This window comes from Caretta caretta, chromosome 11, assembly GCF_965140235.1.
Source record: "Caretta caretta isolate rCarCar2 chromosome 11, rCarCar1.hap1, whole genome shotgun sequence".
NCBI lineage: Eukaryota > Metazoa > Chordata > Testudines > Cheloniidae > Caretta > Caretta caretta.
Genome location: NC_134216.1, coordinates 33,177,728 through 33,198,875, shown reverse-complemented (window position 1 = coordinate 33,198,875; position 21,148 = coordinate 33,177,728). Strand labels below are relative to the sequence as shown.

General features: G+C 38.7%; 1 protein-coding gene across 1 annotated transcript in view; it reads left to right on the top strand.

The window, feature by feature from the left end:
- LY75 (lymphocyte antigen 75) overlaps positions 1–21,148 on the top strand; it is an 84,541-nt gene that overhangs the window by 15,322 nt on the left and 48,071 nt on the right. Inside the window, 9 exon segments of the mRNA XM_048870232.2 lie at positions 999–1,187; positions 1,950–2,107; positions 5,584–5,691; positions 6,747–6,835; positions 7,303–7,475; positions 7,634–7,830; positions 9,345–9,487; positions 18,219–18,300; positions 20,560–20,628. Of these exon segments, the coding sequence (XP_048726189.1) occupies positions 999–1,187; positions 1,950–2,107; positions 5,584–5,691; positions 6,747–6,835; positions 7,303–7,475; positions 7,634–7,830; positions 9,345–9,487; positions 18,219–18,300; positions 20,560–20,628 (1,208 nt within the window).

Sequence of the window (21,148 nt, the reverse complement as noted above, 5' to 3'; positions counted from 1 at the left end):
ATTTATGTTTTGTGCTGTATTTTAAATCAGTAAGGCTGAACCTCATTGGAGGTTGAGACTATTTACTGGAAACCTACTTGGGAGAAAAAGATAGTAGGTTCTTCAGTGCTGAGATTGGGAATTTTTGTGTTTTCCCAGCATTAATCTTGAATGAGGCCATTCAGTGATACCACAATACATCTAAATAATATTATATACTTGACATGCATGCCTTCTAAATCAAGCTGCTGAAGCTAAAGGAGTAATATACTGGTCACTAACAATGAAGTAGCTTTGTTTTTTAGCTGCTTGGCAGTGTGTTCTAATGCAGTTTCAAGGGAAGATGTGGCAGTCGTCGTTGTTTTTCTGACACATACCTTTCGCTTACATCACATTTAGGGTAATGGATAACTTTTACTTTCCACTGCAATTAGCTGCGTTTTCTTTGCCGCTTCCCTACCAGCCATAAATATTACTAATCACTGTTATGGTTTCTCCCCCTTAAACCAGCTGGCTAGATGCAAGCCCCACATGTTTCTCTTTGACCTTTGGCTTAGGTTCCAACGTAGTAAGAGCCATGTTACTTGTTTTTATTAACGTTACCTCTCTCCATTTTACTTTAAGTCAATGATATTTGTAATAAGTGTGTGACATACAGGAATGCTGGTAGAGACTGGAGCATCTTCTGTGCGCTTCCTGTTAGAGCAATTTCTGTACTTTGGGAAGAGAACTTGAACAGTATCACAGAAGTAGAACTCTCCTTCCATTTGACATAGTTGGGGTAGCTACTCTTTAAAATGGTCCCCTCTTCTCAGTGAATTGGAGGGTACAATCTGGGACATTGAGATCAGAGCTAGAGAAAGAGGAAATATTAACAGTTACCTGCTGAGTGAACACATTATAATAGCTCTGATTTGGAAGCTTCAAGATTCTGCAAGAAAACATTTAACAAACTTTCAGTTCATACAATAATCTGTGTAACTCACATGGCACCTAATCCACATTCTCTTCATTCTCAGATGTTTGGAGGTACTTGGAGACTCAATGTGATTCGGGCTGGCTTCCATACAGTGGTTTTTGCTATATGCAGATGAATAACCAAGCTTCCTGGAATATGGCAAGTCAGTCGTGCAGAGAAAACAAAAGTGACCTCATCAGCATACATTCTTTAGCAGATGTTGAGCTGGTTGTTACAAAGCTTCATAATGGTAAGTTTGGATAGTTAACAATATTAACAAAATAAACAATAGCTCCATGAGGCCAGAAATTAATGAATCAGCAGTTTAGATAGAGAGATACAAGGCCAGATCCTCCGCATGTCTACATAGGTGTACCACCATTGACTTCAGTAGTGTTATTACATTGATTTCAGTGGAGTAAACTGACTCACGTTAGCTGAGGAACTGATCTAAGAAGATCAACCTCTCTTGAGGAAACTTTTTTTTTTCTCCAAAGTTTTTTCGCGTTGTTTACTCTGTTTTATATTGGTAGGATTCTGTTTATTTTTATTTTACTTTGTGTTTTGTTGTATTATGTTTTGAACAGAATGGTGATAGTTCTTCATTCAAATATATACAGTTATTTGAGTTATTACTTGGCTATTGGTCACTGAACTTGTCTGCGTATTCTCCACTGCTGCTGTCTAAAACTGAGGATTCTTTCTCTTTTTGAATTAATGGTAATTTTGCTTGTATGTGTAAGCATCACCAAAAAAGCAGTTATATATATTTATACATAATAAGAAAAAACGGGATGGTAAAAAGTGCTTTGTGCCAGTCTCAGATCCCTGATCTCATTGTGAGAATGGGTATTTGAGAATAATGCAGTGTATTCTGAGACATGGCAGGTTTTGGGAGGCTCCTATAGTATTTTGCATGCTGTTAAATCTTAAATTTGTTGGTTTCATTTTCATTTGCAGTTATCTTACTTGCTAAACTAAAGTTATATTCTCATCCCCATTTTAACTTTAGAAACTAAAGAGGAAATATGGATGGGTTTCATGAATGAGGATACTCCAGCTTTGTTTAAGTGGTCAGATGGGTCCAAAGTGGTTTTCACTTACTGGAATCAGAATGAACCAACAATTCCTTTTAACAGCACTCCTAACTGTGTGTCCTATTCAGGAAAGGTAAGAACCCAATACTCTTTCAGTCATAGTAGATGCAGTGTTATGTGGTGTATGTGTGAAGGCTGAAAGCAAAAACCCCCAAATACAACTGAATCATCTTTGATATATACAGAAATATATCTGGGAATAATGAAATATATATATAATGCTATATCACAGGGATAATGAAAGCAAATCTCTTTGTTTCAGAAATAACTATTTGACACTATTTTAAAAAAAGAAATTGCTTGAAATTATTTATCCAAAGTTTGCATACTGTGTAAATGCGCACAGACACACCCCCAGAACCCCGACCAGGGGTAGTCTATCTGCTACCCAAGATCCATAAACCTGGAAATCCTGGATGCCCCATCATCTCAGGCATTGGCACCCTGACAGCAGGATTGTCTGGCTATGTAGACTCCCTCCTCAGGCCCTCCCAGCTATCTTGGAGACACCACTGACTTCCTGAGGAAACTACAATCCATCAGTGATCTTCCTGAAAACACCATCCTGGCCACTGTGGATGTAGAAGCCCTTTACACCAACATTTCACACAAAGATGGACCACAAGCCATCAGAAACAGTATTCCTGATAATGTCACGGCAAACCTGGTGGCTGAACTTTGTGACTTTGTCCTCACCCATAACTATTTCACATTTGGGGGACAATGTATACCTTCAAATCAGCAGCCCTGCTATGGGTACCCACATGGTCCCACAGTATGCCCACATTTTTATGGCGGACTTAGAACAACGCTTCCTCAGCTCTCGTCCTCTAGCGCCCCTACTCTACTTGCGCTACACTGATGACATCTTCATCATCTGGACCCATGGAAAAGAAGCCCTTGAGGAATTCCACCATGATTTCAACAATTTCCATCCCACCATCAACCTCAGCCTGGACCAGTCCACACAAGAGATCCACTTCCTGGACACTACGGTGCTAATAAGCGATGGCCACATAAACACCACCCTATACCGGAAACCTACTGACAACTATACTTACCTACATGCCTCCAGTTTTCATCCAGACCATATCACGTGATCCATTGTCTATAGCCAAGCTGTACGATACAACCGCATTTGCTCCAACCCCTCAGACAGAGACAAACACCTACAAGATCTCTATCAAGCGTTCTTACAACTACAATACCCACCTGCTGAAGTGAAGAAACAGATTGACAGAGCCAGAAGAGTACCCAGAAGTTACCTACGACAGGACAAGCCCAACAAAGAAAATAACAGAACACCACTAGCCATTACCTTCAGCCCCCAACTAAAACCTCTCCAATGCATCATCAAGGATCTACAACCTATCCTGAAGGATGATCCATCACTCTCACAGATCTAGGGAGACAGGCTAGTCCTCGCTTACAGACAGCCCCCAAACCTGACGCAAATACTCACCAGCAACCACACAATAAAACCACTAACCCAGGAACCTATCCTTGCAACAAAGCCCGTTGCCGACTGTGTCCACATATCTATTCAGGGCCTAATCACATCAGCCACACTATCAGAGACTCGTTCACTGCACATCTACCAATGTGATATATGCCATCATGTGCCAGCAATGCCCCTCTGCCATGTACATTGGCCAAACGGGACAGTCTCTATGTAAAAGAATAAATGGACACAAATCAGACATCAAGAATTATAACATTCAAAAACCAGTCGGAGAACACTTCAATCTCTTTGGTCACTTGATTACAGACCTAAAGTGGCAATTCTTCAACAAAAAAACTTCAAAGACAGACTCCAACGAGTGACTGCTGAATTGGAATTAATTTGCAAACTGGACACAATTAATTTAGGCTTGAATAAAGACTGGGAGTGGATGTGTCATTACACAAAGTAAAACTATTTCCCCATGTTTATTCCCCCTCCCCTCACTGTTCCTCACACATTCTTGTCAACTGCTGGAAATGGCCCACCTTGATTATCACTACAAAAGGTTATTTCCCTCCCCCTCCCGCTCTCCTGCTGGTAATAGCTCACCTTACCTGATCACTCTCGTTACAGTGTGTATGGTAACACCCATCGTTTCATGTTCTCTGTGTATATAAAAGCTCCCCACTGTATTTTCCACTGCATGCATCTGATGAAGTAAGCTGTAGCTCACGAAAGCTTATGCTCAAATAAATTGGTTAGTCTCTAAAGTGCCACAAGTACTCCTTTTCTTTTTGCGGATACAGACTAACACGGCTGCTACTCTGAAACCTGAGTTCCCTGTGTGTGTCATGAGCTTCAAGGGAATGAAAGAAATTGTTTGCGGTTCTCAAATTCTGCCACTAGCAACTGCTGCTTTGGCTGCTGTTGAGGGGCAGCTAGTTGTTTCTCCTGCTGCTCCGTGGTGTTCTTTCCAATCCTGCTCTGCCTTCTGAGTTACCACTTACCAGCTCCTTGTTATGTCTAGGTGACAGAGAGCCAAGAGGGATGCAAGCAGGCAGGCAGAGCTATAGAGGTGAGGAGCCAGCCTGAATCAAACCCCAGAGGCTTGAGGCACTATGAGCAATTTAGGGAATTGAGAAGGGGTAATGAGACACCTGGAGTGCGGAGTGAAGGAGAGAGACCATGGCTCTTGGAGGGTAGTAAAGGGGAGTGGAGGGGAGAGAGATCTTGATAACACCACAAAGATTCCAGAGTGGGGAGCTGGCCATAGCCGTTCCCCAGGAGTAGACTTACTAGCTATTCCGCAAATACTCAGAAGAGTGTAACAGGCCTTCCCCAAGGAGACACATGAGGGGGAGCAGTGGAATGTTTTGGGGAGAGAGAGGTAGTATGGAAGAGGGCTTTAGGGCTTGGCTGGAGGTGTCATTGATTTTGATAGCATCCGGACTTCCGCGTACATATCCGAACCAGTTGTTTGAGCAAACTCTGAACTTCGGGGTTTCTCCATCAAGGCTTTTATATGTACTTTTAAAATGATGACAGTGGGATTTTACTTGCTCTTGTATGTTTGGGCAGTATTGCATGATGAAACATCATTGTCTGTTGATGTAACAACACAGTACACATAGAAAGTGCAATTTAGGGCAGTTTGGGTTTGTATTTGGCAGGAACAATCTGGTGAACCTGGGGGAGCTATTAAGTACTGCTGCGACCAGCAGAGTTGCTGTCTTCGAGAGGGTCATAGCAGGCCCTGATCAGTTAAGAAGAAAATGAGGTATCCATGTAATACTTTGGTAAACGACAGCTGAGAAGAGCAAGAGACAGCACTGGCAGGAGATAGCAGAACACCCTGCAGACAGCGGTCCCTTAAACAGGCATAATTAATCAGGCTTTTTATAGGGCCCGTATCCAGGAGAATTGTTAATCCTTAAAGAGCAAGAGCCAGGAAAGGCTGATTCAGCCTTGAGGAGTCCCCACAACGTAAATTGGCTTATGTCTACATCACAGCAATGATTTTAAACTAAAATATAGCTGGAAATAAGTTCAAATTTGAAAATGTTGAGGGGTTTTTAAATCCCCTTTTTTTTCCTCCTATGTAATAGTTGGGTCGGTGGAGAGTCAAATCTTGTGAAGAGAAACTGAAATATGTATGTATGAAAAAAGGAGAAGTTTTGAATGAAACATCTGATAAACAGTGTTTCCCGAAAGAGGTAATCATTCATAATGTCAATTATTTTAAAAATTTGTGATTCTTTTACCTTACTTCAATGTGAAATTCTGCCTACATAAATTACTTTTATTTCCTCTATTTTTGGAGTTCTAATTTTAAAAGAATTTATCAAACATTGGATTATCCTAGTTTTATAAAGATACGTCCAAGTAGTTTACACCCAAAAGTTGATTTAATTTAAAATTCTCTTCACTTGGTAGGGACTGTCTTTTAAATGTCATACCCCTCTGTTCACTGAGAAGTATATTGGGATTCTGGCAGGCAGTTTATTTCCAACGTATAAGATGTAATATTATATTTCTTTATTTTAAAAAATAGATTTTACAAACCCTAATTTTAATAGATGTGTTTTCATTAATTCCCTTTGGGTTTGTTTGTTTGTTTAATTCAATTAAAACCATTTTCACCACGAGACTTTAAAATGGTGTGCCTCTGAGCTCCTTCCGGATCTCAGAACAAGTGAATACATTCTTGATGCATAATGCAACACCTCCTCCCTTTTTTCCCTACCTACGTTCCTGAACAAGCTATTCCCCTCTAAATCACTATTCCAGTCATGTTCCTAAATTGATATTATTAATTGCATCTTTAAAATAAACATCTTTAAAATCCTGAGCTCATTAAAGTCAGTGGCAAAACTGCCATTTACTTCAGTGGGGCCAGAATTTCACTCTAGTATCGACTTTTAACAAGCAACAGTCACAGTGCTTTTCCTGCACAGTTTTGCACACATAGTGATATATTTTCTTTTGCCTTGTTTCCCCACACAATATAGGTCTCGGGCTTGATCCTCTGGCCCTTACCCAAAGTGAGGATATTTGGTAGAGCCCATGGTGTGTCACTCCTTTACATGTTCTTTCTTCGCTGGCTGAGAGGGTGAAAATTCTGTAATACCTGATCTTGAGTCTTATACTTAGCATGTCTGTGCCTGGACACCAAACAATGGTGTAATGCTTTCTTTTAGGGAAGTAGGTTGGACTATACTATCAGAACTTGTCTATAAAAATATAAATGTTTCATTCTCTAAACTTTTAGGGATGGAAGAGACATGGAGACTTCTGTTACAAGATTCATAACAATAAAGTATCCTTTGGAGCTCAGTGCAATCTTACAATAATGAACAGGTACAGCCCTGTATCTTTTATGATTATTATTCATTTATTTATTAATTTGTACTACAGTAGATGCTAGAGGCTCCAATCAAGGACTGTGGTGGTAAGCACAGTATAGACAAGTAATAAGAAAACAATTCCTATCCTAAAGAGCTCATAAGCTAGGTTTATATGGCACAGCAACAGTTGGTGGTGGGAGGACAAGGTAACATTAAAACAAGAATGATATGCATGGTAGGCAGTAGTCTCAGCTTACCACCTGCCTAGCCATTATCAGGTGTTAGTGTTTTGTAGGCAATTCAAATTTGCATATTTAGAAATTAAATGATCTTAATGTACAGAATGCATCAACCACCTCTTATAACCATTTGGACTTACCCATCTGCATAGAGAAGAGAATATCCCTTCATTTTCAAATTGATTTGATAGTTACAAATGTCCTTGTAATATCTTTTTGAAATAAATTGTGACTGTTACAGGTTTGAGCAAGAATTTATAAACAGTTTGATTGGAAAATACAGTAAAGGCAAAGAAAAATATTTCTGGATAGGCTTGCAAGATATCAACCGTTCAGGAAAGTATACCTGGGGTGATGCAGATGGGAGAAAAAATGAAGCTGTGATGTATGCAAACTGGAATTCCTTACAGCCAGGTAAAATCTTTAACAGTTAAGAAAACTAAAATAAATAATTGTGATAAATTGCATTTATAGTCTCACAAGAATGGCACGACAGTAATTCAGAAACTGGTGGACTTTCTGAAAACCAGCAAGGAGATTTTAAATGTTGTGTTTGTTTATTAAAATCTTAGCATTTCCTGGAGGATGTGTAGCAATGTCAAGTGGGAAATCTCTTGGAAAATGGGAGGCCAAGGACTGTAAAACCTTTACAGCCTTATCTATCTGCAAGAACTATACTGGGCCTCCCAGGCAGCCAGAAGTACTTCCTAAGCCAACTGACCCTTGTCCTCCTGGGTGGCAAAATGGATCAGGCCTTGCCTGCTATAAGGTAATACATTTTTCCTATTAAGTGCCTTATTTATTATGGAACTCTCTTTCAGCTGTCTGTATTTACGTGTTAATGGCCAGTTTGTGGCTTTAAGCTGTAGTGCGGGGAGTTTCAGAGAGGCCACACTGCACCAGGAGCCCAAGGAAGAATTCTTGCTGACTCGGGCAGAATTCCTCCAAAGGCTCTTAGGCAGTGCACACTGGAGCAGCAACTCTACCATCCTTTGAAAGGTGCAGCATGCACTCCCCTCCATGCCAGGCCAGCACTGCTGTCCAGTGCAAGGAAGTTGTGGCATAGCTCTGCCATTGCCTTGTCTCCTTTCAGGAGGCTAGTGCTGTTGGTGGCACTAACAAGGAATGTCTTTCCTCCAGCCTGACTGTGCATGGCTGTTGTACAGAGGCACAAAGAAGGCACTTGGCACCTTGCAGCTTCTCCCCTCTCACATCACCTTGTGTACCGTCAGAGGCCATAAATGAGGAGATTTGACTTTTAATTCTGGCTACGGGAATATGTAGCTCTCATCCACCAAAGAGTATAGCCAAATGTTGAAGTTGTATTTGCTATTTTAAGATAGCTTTCTGAGTCAATTAGCTGTTGGCTGGAATGGCTTCATTGATCTTGAATTTAGAAGCACACTTCTTTTTCCATTTAAAAATCCTAATGGAATTGCTTAGAATCAAATCCCGTTAAAATGAATGGCTTATTTGATTTATACCTCCTAATTTCTGCATTCAGTGTTTGGGATGCCGTACAAACTTTAGACAGATAGTAAACTAGAGATCACACATTTTGTTGCTCAGGTAGGCTGAGCTTTGGGTATCCAACTTCGTAAGTGTGAATGGAGTCCCTGCTGGGAGGTTGGATAGAGCTGGGAGGAGGGGTTGGTGAGAGTGGGGAGTAGGGGAGGATCCCAGCTGGCCAGAGTGGGGCCGAGTGCCTAAGTGGGAGTAGGCTGGCCATAGTGGTGGGGGTAAGGGATGAAGTTGGGAATATAGGTTGGCTTACATAAAAAAGGAAATGTGCAATGCTCTGGTGAGTGCTGCCTGTGAAATGCGTCGGCAGCAGTAGAGGGTATCTGAGAGCTTCCTCTGCCTGTAGCACAAAATGGACATTTTGTTGGCCTGATTTTAGTGAAAATCAGGCTTTTCAGATTTTCACCAAAATCCATACAGTTTTGTCTTTTCATATGTAGAACATTCCTTGGCGTTTTGGAATTTACCAGATGCAGTTTTCAAAAATTATTGTGGTACATACAGACAAGAGGAGAAATACCGTCGAGCTGAGTGTAGACTAACAAAAATTGAACTAAAAAATCCAGAGAATCCAGCCATTCCTGCAAATAAAACTGGGGAAAAAGAATGATTTAAAAAAAAAGTTTAAAATCAACCTTGCCACCTTCTTCCCCTTGAAAGAAATAATTTGTTCCTACAAATAATGCCCACATTTGAGTAGATTAGCAGAGACTAAACAGGGCTGTCACTGAGTCATGCTGTCACTTTGGTGTTTTTGTGAAGTTCTTTCATAGTGAAAGAGTGCTGAGAACCAGGACATGGGAAGAGGCAGAAAGATTCTGTGAAGCACTAGGAGGTCATCTTCCTAGTTTCACTGATATTGCAGAAATGAAGGAACTCCATTCTATACTAAGAGACATGATCAGGTAACAATCTAGAAATGCCATGATGATATGGTGATTTCAGTTACACACTGCTGAGACTGTAGTCTAACCCCGTGTTTAAGTCTGAGAAACGCTGCATCTTTTGTGTATTTGTCATTTGAATAACTGTGATGGATGTTGAAGGTTTTACCTTTGTAAATGAGAATCCTGAAGTTTCTGATTTAGTAGGTGAAATCTGATTTTGTTTTAGGCTGTGTTTCAACCCAGATTATTCATCAAGAGAAAATCTTCAACCAGTCAAAGTCCCCTCAAAAATGAAATTGAAAGCTCTAACAATTGGCCAAATTTAGCCTTAAAAGAAACAGGCTTGATTCCAGATTACTTTAGTTTTATGACAGTTGTAAACCTTTTTTCCAAATAAGTCATTCCAATGAAGAACTAATTACTTTTTAGGACTGTCCTGGATCACTTACACCATTCATCCTAGACATGTCCCTAAAGTGGATGTCACTAGATAGTCAAGAAGGAGACAGTGCAGCTCTTTGAAAAGCTCTTAATGAAGTAGAAAATTGTATTTTTCCTGTCTGTGTTTGTTGTATAATAGCAATACTTAATTGTTCTGTAGCATATTTAATTGCCTCTTCTTTGCATGATAGTTCATCAGTCTCGGCACCCATTTACTTCTTATTGCAAAGCAGTAGAGATTCTGTTAGTTAAATTAACCTTGTAAGATTCTGCTTTGCCACTAGAATGGAATGGGCGACTTTTTTAAAAAATGAGGCAGTAATATGTTTTCATTGTCATCATTTTCATTGTGGTATTGGTGACAAGATTTTGGGTGAAATCCTGGTCCCATTGAAGTCAAGGCAAAACACCCATTGACTTCAGTAGGATCAGTATTTCACCCTTTGTGTCTGTTATGTCCCCAGTACATGGGGTAGTACTGTAATAAATATAGATCCAAAACTTCATTGAACTCAAGTCCAGGGGCTTGCCCATTAGAAACATCTCAGAGACTGCTTAGGCAATTATTAACTACTCTAAGAAGAGCCCATGACCATCAATCTGCTGAACATAATACCGTTTCTCTGGAGAGTATAAAGGGAACACAAGTTGGCCAAAGTTTTCTGGGTGCTACAGGAATAATGAGGCAAAGCAGAGATGTTTGCTTTCCATCTTCTCTTTTCAAACACTTTAAATCTACATTGTTATAGTAAAATGATTGCTTCTTTCTGCTGAATTTTGGCATAGTGACAGTTGCTGTCTGTTCTTGATTGCTGTATTCCAGTTGACTTGAAGAAAAAACTTACTCTAGGAATGGCTGGTTATTAAATATTTTAAAGTGAGCTTTATTTTTGTGCACAAGATGCTCTCTGCCTAAATAAAAGTTCTGTTTTTAATTAATTTAATCAATGAATAATGTGCTATCTAGCAATCTGTTTGGCACAGAATCCATTTGGCATAACTGGGATACCCTGTATAGACATTAGATGAGTGCATTGAGTTCTCTGACATCAAGAAATTAAATGTTACATAAATTGTGAGTCTTGGATTTTTGTCAAAGAAGCTGTCTCTGAAAAGCCTTATTTTGCGTGGGTATGATGTCAGATCTATGTGTAATAAGGTTTTTGATTGACAGTTTAGCCTTGCAGAACCCTTGCCAGCTTGAATTTGTTGTTGCAGCCAGCCTCACTTAACTTTACATTTTTATCCACAAACAAAAGCAAGAGCATTTAATAGCTCCCAATGTACAGTCTCTTGTAATACATTTTAAAAATTGAAAGTCAGTGGCATAACTGAATATCCAATTTGTTTTGTTTGGAAATCCACAAATTATGAAAAGGACCCAGCCATTGTTTACACTAATACAAGACAACAACAAACCCACATACTCTATACATAGATTGAACAGCCCAGAAAAAGGCACTTGTAACTTCTTTATTAAAGTGACTTACTAATGTCCCTCATATAAAATATACTATGCAACTTTGTTGAATGTAGATGTAGTAAATCTATTCTAATTTTACTTTGTCATGTTGCAAATATAAGTTTTGTTTCTCTATACCCAATTCACTATGAAATATGTTTAAGGAATCATTATATTTTGTTTCCCCACTGAGCTTGCCAGTACCTATCCAATATTAATTACAACTAATGGCCATGTTTATTTTGTTAGGAGTCAGGAGATGAAGATTTACAATTTCTAAAGATTCTGGAAATGTTATAATGCTAGATACTGCATATGTCATATGTAAGGAATCTCAAATGTAGCTCGACAGAGTAAGGGCTGGATCCATTTCCCTCCTCTTCTCCTCTTCCTCCTCGTATTCTTGTCGCAAACTAGATGTTTTTCCAGAACCGTGCACAAGCAATGGCTCTTTCCATCACTGCAGCGAGGTCCTCCTTTATACAGATCTCCCCAAAGAGTTGGCAAATGAGCAGGCGCTCCATGGTCTGCACCTCATCTCACCGCATATATTTGTGTAATTAGATTAGCCCCATTTGAGCATATTAGTCTTTGATCCGCCAGTCTGTATGCTCAGGTGGTTCAGGCATCGCCACATTGACCAGTCTGTATCGGCTTCTCCAGGAAGGTCTTCGTGGGGTTCCAGATCTATTTCAATGCATCTGTCTGCATGTAGTCTTTCATTCCGTAGTCCCAGTCATGCCTTGACAGCTGTCGTATCCAATGGTACAATACTGCTTAAAATGCTCTTTCGTGATTTAAGGTATTTGATTACTCCTGTCTTGGATGTCATTTAGGGTCTTTTACTTGGCCACAGTGGAATTTAAATTGGCCCTAATACAGTAAGCACAGTATAAACTGACTGTGTAATCAAACAAAGCAGCAATAACAGAATGCATACAACAATAGCCCAAAACATGGAGAGAATGTTGGTGAGAGTGCAGGAGTGAATCACTCATGTCTTGAGATCATTAACTTCCACTAAAGAGATGTTACGTGGTTAATATTGCCTCCAGAGCCTGGCACATTAAAATTATTATTCTTTAAATACATTTACACAGTACTATTAGTTTACACTGTGCTTTGCATTTTTTAATTATGTAGAGCTAGTGATTTCAGAGATCGGGGAGATATGTAGCCTCTCTTAAAACAAGATAAGATATTTGGGGAAATGAGAATAGAAAACAAACAGCAAGTTGTTTCAACAACAAAACCCTAGATGATTGTCAGGGTGCAGTACTGCACAGTTTATGGAATGTCTTCCCTGGATTTATTTAGTCACATTCTCTGCCCAAAACTGGTAATACAGTAGACTAATTTTAGCTCACGGAAGAAGCAGCACCTCTGAATCTTCCGTCACCATTCCCTCCCATGACTCATTGTTAGGTGTTTGTTTTCAAATGTGAGCAAAAGATAGTTTTCTTCTCCATTTGGCAACAGAGAGAGAGAGCAGCTAACTTAGTCCAATTTGCTGTTTTCTTAGATTTTTACCTTGGAGGCAAAGAAGACGCAGAAGTGTTCTGATTATGTCAAGTGTCTGTTAGTTGAAAGTAAAGTACAGCATGCCACCCTTTTCCTGCCTGAATGAAATAAGGACGAAAGTTTCTTTGCTGTACCAGGAATGTGGTAGCTAGTTTGAAGTATGGGTGTAGCAGATCCAGTTGAGCAAATTTCAAAGGAATGAAAGTATTGTGTGTGTGTGTGTGTTTTTTCAGTTTTATTCTTAGCAATGAAGTGGAGTTCTGGAGGTGTTATAGGGAGTGGCAGTTTGGGTTTTGTTACGTCTCTTAATTTAAAAATGCTGTGCCAATTGGAAAGGAACCAATTTACTGCTCCCAGTTTGCCTTCACGTGTACTATGTACACAAATCTGCTTCATCATTTGATTTGAATCTGGAAAGTTCTATTAATATGTACGTGGGTTTGCAAGAAACAATTGAACTAGTTCAAGAGATATTGACTAGATCAACTATAAGGACCCTGTTCCTATGTTCTAAAACAGATTTTTTAAATGGATCTTAAAAAAATTTTCACGTTACATGGTGATGCCAGCCAGTGTCAGCAGGGTGTACATTTTTCAAAACAATTCTTAAGATTAGTGGTAAAACTGGGCAATATTTCTGGCAAATAATGAATTTGCTGAAAAGTGCACTTTTGGATGAATAAAAAATGAGGATTCATTATTTTAAAAAAATCAAAACAGCTCATTTTGACATTTTTGTAAACAGACTAGGTTGACATTTCAATTAAGAACTAATTTTGTTTAGACCATGTTGACTTGTTTGACCTAAACAATTTTTTGTCAGTTTTTTTTGTCTCAGTGAGAAAAAACAAAAAAATCCATTTTGGCCACCAAACCAAAAAATCAGTTATTCACTCAGCTCTAGCAGTTTTTAATCAAACTTCCCACATTCCAGGATTTTATATTTGAAAAAATTATTCCTGAATCAGTTCATCAAGGAATACAAGATTACTTCTATGGTCCAATATTGATTGGTTTCAGTTTCAATATTTTATTTTCCATAGCAATCAAAATATCTAGCAAAATAAATGACTTTACCAGAGCAATACAATTGTATTAAACATCCACCTCCCAAGTGTTGTGTGGTACTTTCAGCTGTGGTAGGGTGTGAGAGGAAGACCAGCTACCTGTGGTATTCTTCAACTGTAATTCTACTTCTGTACTTTGTGTCAAAGAAGGGCTCCACAGAGCTCAGGGCATGGTCAGAGGAAGAGTCAAACATCCACTAACACAGCATGTGCACTTTTCAGGCAACATAAGTTAAAGTACAAAAATCATCATAACTTGCTGCTGGCCTGAGGACATTAACTCCCCTGAGACAGCTTTTCCACACTTTGGGAAGAGCACTATTGGGTGATGGCAGCAAGGTATAGACAAAAGCCATGCTTATGTTGTTTCAGGAGGCCTTGGAAGGAGGAGCAGGGATAGGCTGAGATCTGAGGAATGGGTCTCTGTTGTTCCCATAGATTTCAGAATGTCTTGTAAGAAAGGGTAGCCTTGGCCCCTAGCTGATCAGCATTATCACCAGCCCTGCTTGAGCACGCACCCATGCAGTGGAATGATGGAGGCTAAGGACTAGATTCTGCCTTCCCCTTTGGCACCGTTCCACCCAGGAAGAGGAGAGATACATCCAAATGAGGTGTTCCCAGACTTCTACCCAAATATGAGCCTCTAGACCTCAAAACACACCCACAGTTTCCAGGTAGTACCATTAGTCCCCATCTAAACCGAGGAAGTCACCATGTTCTGAAATAACTTTTAAGAACTGATCATAAACTTTTTCAGGTAACAGAGTTGTGGCTCTGGCCCAAAAGGGCCATAGCCATTTTTGTTAGTTTTTCCCTGTCTTTTAATTTCTAGCTTATGTTATAGGTTAAATTAACAGGTGACATCACTCATGCTTTGAATCCTGTGTCTGAGCTGACATATGGCTAAGATTAAGGGACAAAAAATCCCTTTTCAAGCATTTTGAACTTTTATTTCCTGAGTTACAATTTTTTTCCTTTCAGAACAATCTTTGAAAAGTGTAAAATGCCTACCTCTGTTGCAGTATTGTCAGTGATCCATAGAGTATTTACATCAAGTAGTAAAAAAGACCATACCACACTTCGTAGCGTTTACCAAGTTCTAATTCTGTGTGAGTACTCCTCATCTGAATGGAAAGCCTTCAGCACGGAAACAGCAGATGATGGAAATTTACAATCCTCAAAACTCAATCAAATTTGAGTCCATGGTAAAGCATAGATTGAATCCATTTTAGGTTCCATCTGTGGTACAACACTATGTGATGATCTAACTGTAACCACCCCAAAACCTAGACTACTCAAGGATTTAAACTAGAACATATTTAGGTGTAATCTACAATACAACTTTTAACCATGTTGTAACTGGAGCAGGGAACTACAGTGTTATAACAAGGTTCCCTGATGCTATCATAGTTGCAGTGCAGATGGAGTCTTAATTAACCGCTGTATTCCAGTGTTACTTTGGCATGGGATGCCTTCTAAATTTACTTCATAGTGAAGTGCGAGTGCACTCAACTTAGAGTACTAAAAGGCTTTACTTGAGCCTGAGTGCTATCAAAAATAGTGGATCAATTGCTGAATAAGTCTCATGACTTATTTGAACTCTCACAAAGAAGCCAAACTATGAATTAATATTATAAGTGCCACATCAGCTGAAAAGTCTTTATTACATAATCAATAAAAGTCTTTATTACAAATTGGGAAATAAAGCGGGGAAACTCTTGACCTGACATCTGTTTAAGAAATAGGTGGTAGCATCAAAGCTGAAAGATTTTGAAAATTGCTCTGTTCCCTCAAGTAATTATTGCAAATCCTTCTGAAATAAGTGTTTTAGGGTCATTAGTCGGTATGTGTGTCTGTGGTGATTCCTTATGCCACTCTCAGCTTTGGGTTGTGTCTCAGAGAGAGAGAGTTAAGCGGTGCTTGATTAACTGTGCAGGGACGGACAATTGTAGAAGAACAAAATCCTGAAAGCAGAATGTCAGAAGCAATTCAGCTGTTAGATAAATGTAAATACCTGTTTCTGAGTGGTTTGCTGGGGACTGACACAGGGCATTCTAAGTTCTTTAGAGTCTATGCTTGTACAAATTTCATTCCGATCACTATAGAAGAGCAGAAAATATTGAACATGGTAAGTTTATATTCCACTGGTATATGAAGAAGGTTAATTGCAAAATGTTTGCCATGAAAGGATTATTTTTTAAGTAAAACATCTATCCTACTAATCAAAATCCCAGTAAACAAAATGAGTAATACCTCTTTTGGATCTGAAGTCAATAGGAGTCTTCCCACTGACTTCAGAGAATTTTGGATCAGCCCTATCTATGTGGAATTGCTGGCTCTCCTTCTTCAGGGCATTAAGTGCCATTTCCTCTAGGGCAAAGCAGACTTAAACCCAGAAGATCTGGTCACTGGAATAAGAGCCAAGATTTGGCCCTAAATGATGATCTAGAATGTAGAATTTTAAAATCTCTCGTTCTGTACAATACCTGCATCTATAGGCCAGAATCTGTGATGGTTTAACACCCAAAGTGCCCTCACTGACTTCAGTAGGCTACATGGATTGTAAGTCAACACAGGATTTGGTGTATGTCTATAAATTAAATAAAAATATGACCAAGAATTTCCGTAAAAAGAATTGGAGGACAAATAGAAATGGATGGTCTTGGAAATTAGTATCTTTACTATATTCGAATTAGTTATTCCTGTTACAGGTTGTCCCACTTCTTTTCTAGACAGTCACCAGTCTATTTTAAATGGACTCAAATTCTAGCCTAGGTCCCACATGTTTCTGAGCTGAGTCACTGCTTCTAGCTCTGGGTCTCTAGAGCACACTCTCAGACTCATACCTCTTGTCTGAGCCCTTCCTTGGGACATGGGACTCAGCAATCCAGCCATCCCAGACGCTGGAGTCAGTGCCTCAGATCTCCCAACCCCAGCTGTTTACTTCTGCTCCCTGAGAGTTCCACCTCGGCTGTGGGCACTCTGGCTTCTACATTAACCCCTTCAAGGCCAGTAAGGCAAGGAACACAGGCGTAGCAAAATAATTTCTTAGTCGCAATCACTTTCCTCTTAAAAAGCACTCAAGAGATACAGATCTTTGCAAATAAATTTTTAAAAAGTCCTGAGATGCTCCCTTGCCTAGTTTGAGCTCATCTCTTCTGTAAGTCCATGGTCTAGTCAACATTTCAGGCTAGGCAGAGTCCCTCCTGCCTCCTCTCTCTCTCTCTCCAATCCAGTCTTTTCGCATGTGGCGATGGACAGATCCTTTCCCAGAAAAGCACTCCTTAAATACAGTCTCGCTTCCTTTTTGCCACGTGCTGTACTGTGATGCTTTTCCCTTTTTCCCCCTCCAGGGTCTGTGTAAATCATCCATTTTTTCATGGGAATGGACTGGTAGTTTAGAGACAATCAGAGTCGGTGGCCCTAGGTTGTTGTCTTGTTGAAGGATGATCTCTGAGAAGTCATCAAGGTATCAAGTGCTGTTCCCTAGGCAGCGTAACTGACGAGAACACTTCATAACCTTGCTTTGGCAAGGCTGGACATGCGTTCAGCACATAGAACAAAATGGATGTCCTAAACCAAAATAGAGCTTACAATACAAATGGAGTTCACAGTCTGACCCAGATATTTCCCATTCTGTCACAGTGCCCTTAAAGTCCTAATCAATAGTAAAGAGGCCAACGGTATTACTGCAGTTTTGAGTATATGCATTGAAATCCCCTTTTATAGTGACAACCTTTCTCTTGAAATGGAGCTGAGAATTTTAAGTTTTAATTACCTCACTCCTAAAAAATGAAAAACAAAAATAAAAAAGACAGCCCTGCATTTGTAAGTTCATTGAAGTTGGTGGGGAGTAAACATGTGCCTAAGTGCTTTGCTGAATCAGAACTTAAGAGAAGAGAGAAAACGCAAATCCCTTTCTCTTAGCTTGTTTCATCTATGCTACTTTTGCTTTAAATATTAGATCTGGAAATCCTCTATCCCAGGTAACGGGACTCCAAATTAATATTGGTTTCCTTAATTGATACGTACTATCAGAGGCCGGTTAAACTGGGATACAATACTAGTAATTCATACTGGACTTCCTAGACAAAGTGAACGGTTTGCAGAATTAGACGCAATACTTATATTTTTGTACTTGTCTCAAAAGTTTGGTATTTAAAGGAAGGCTTTTAAAATGACTCATTAGTCTTTTTATTTAATGTGCTAGAATGAACATACACTCGCTTTGAGGTTTCTCTTTTATGTATATTTACAGTAATGACCGATGGGTCTGGGTGGGACTCAATAAGAGGAATCCAGATTCTCTAGGAACCTGGCAGTGGAGTGATAATAATCCAGTAAGTTACATTCATCTTTATCCAGAAAATATTATCATATTAAGATTTGTTTGAATTTAGGTTGGGTTGAAAATATAATCAGGTGACTGATATTTTAGATTAATTTTATTCTATGGCACATGAAGAATATAGAAAAACGCTTATGTAAAACTTTGCACTTAGGAGACTTTGTCAATTAAAAATAATCTCAAAAATAATAATCGGCCTTTATACTGTATTTCTGTCAAAATATTTAAATGTAATAAGGATCCAAATGCTGCTGGGCAGAACAAGGTATCTTTATTTCCCAACATGTACTTCAGTTTCTCAACCTCATATCCTTGGTTTGTCCAGACTTCTCCAGAAAACGTCTGTCTCACTTTCAAGTTGGTGTATGTGTTTAAAGTAGGGCTGTCAATCAATTAAAAATTAATTGTGATTGTGTGATTAAAAAAATTAATCGCGATTAAGCACACTGTTAAACAATAATAGAATACCGTTTATTTAAATATTTTTGGATGTTTTCTACATTTTCAAATATATTGATTTTCAATTACAACACAGAATACAAAGTGTACAGTGCTCATTTTATATTTATTTTTATTACAAATATTTGCACTGTAAAAAACAAAAGAAATAGTATTTTTCAATTAACTTCATACAAGTACTGTAGTGCAGTCTCTTTATCATGAAAGTTGAATGTACAAATGTAGAATTATATAAAAAAACTGCATTAAAAATAAAACAATATCAAACTTTAGAACCTACAAGTCTACTCAGTCCTATTTCTTGTTCAGCCAATTGCTCAGACAAACAAGATTGTTTACATTTGCAGAAGATAATGCTTATTCAAAATTTCATCAGAAAATGAGAACAGGTGTTGTCATAGCAATGTTGTAGCTGGCATCGCAAGATATTTACATGCCAGATGTGCTAAAGATTCATATATTCCTTCATGCTTCAACCACCATTCCAGAGGACATGCGTTCATGCTGGTGATGGGTTCTGCTTGATAACAATCCAAAGCAGTGCAGACCAATGCATGTTCATTTTCATCATCTGAGTCAGATGCCACTAGCAGAAGGTTGATTTTCTTTTTTGGTGGTTCAGGTTCTGTGGTTTTCACATCAGAGTGTTGCTCTTTTAAGACTTCTGAAAGCATGCTCCACATCTCGTCCCTCTCATATTTTAGACAGCACTTCAGATTCTTAAACCTTGGGTTGAGTCCTGTAGCTATCTTTAGAAATCTCACATTGGTACCTTCTTTGCGTTTTTGTCAAATCTGCAGTGAAAGTGTTCTTAAAATGAATAACAGGCTGAGTCATCATCCGAGACTACTATAACACAAAATATATGGCAGAATGCAGGTAAACTAGAGCCGGAGACCTACATTTCTCCACCAAGGAGTTCAGTCACAAATTTAATTAACGTATTATTTTTTTTAACTAGCTTCATCAACATGGAAGCATATCCCTGGAATGGTGGCCGAAGCATGAAGGGGCATATGAACGTTTAGCATATCTGACACATAAATACCTTGCAATGCTTGCTACAAAAGTGCCATGCGAATGCCTGTTCTCACTTTCTGGTGACATTGTAAATAAGAAGTGGGCAGCATTATCTCCCATAAATGTAAACAAACTTTTTTGTCTTAGTGACTGGTTGAATGAGACATAGGACTGAGTGGACTTGTAGGCTCTAAAGTTTTGCATTGTTTTGGTTTTGAGTGCAGTTATGTAACAAAAAAATCTACATTTGTAAGTTGCACTTTCACAATAAAGAGATTGCATGACAGTACTTGTATGAGATGAATTGGAAAATACTATTTCTTATGTTTATCATTTTTACAGTGAAAATATTTGTAATCAAAAATAATAATATAAAGTGAGCAGTGTACACTTTGTATTCTGTGTTGTATTTGAAATCAATATATTTGAAAATGTAGAAAAAATCCAAAAATATTTAATAATTTTCAATTGGTATTCTATTATTTAACAATGCGATTAAAACTGTGATTAATTGTGATTAATTTTTTTGAGTTAATCGCGTCAATTAACTGCGATTAATCGACAGCCCTAGTATAAAGTTAAGTACTGTATGTACACATATCTTTGCAGAATCAGAGCCATAGATTGAAAGCTGTTTGGGGCAGGTACCGCCTTTTATTCTATTAGGACAGTGCCCAACACAAAGGGACCGAATCATGACTGGGGCCCCTAGGCACCACTTCGATACAAATAATAATAAATCACAGTTCTACCATCCCTCCGCTTTCTGTAGGAAACTACTGTTATGTCACATGATTTCCAAAGAGATGTCTATGACATTAGAGACTGTGCTGCTTTAAAGGTATGTTGCAAGATTTTAATAATAATAATAAAAATATATTTATGTGACACTTTTATTTACAGTATATTTACTTTATACCTTTAAGTTTTTTGTACATTAAACGTGGTCTGCTGCTGTAAATTTATAACTGTATACATCAGAAAGATGCTACTTTTCTTTTTGTTAATTCAAAAACCTGCTAATTTTCACAAAAAACAGCAGTTTTACCTCCACTGCTGAGTAAATATTTACTAACAACATATAGTGAGGGCTTCCTTCACCAACACTTCTTTACTTTTATTAAAATACTACTGTCATAATATGTAGCATACAGAGCAACTTGGCAAAATACTGTAATTATGGGCCTCCCAGTCAATAATCCAGACTGGTGTGGTTCTATTATATTCATAAATGCCTCATTACTATGTAACTCTAACCTTATGGTATGACTGCTAAAACAGTACTTCTCAACCTTTTCCATACAATTACCTGGTTTCCTGTTTTGCGATCATGGTGGGACGTGCCCTCCCATTTAGCCAGA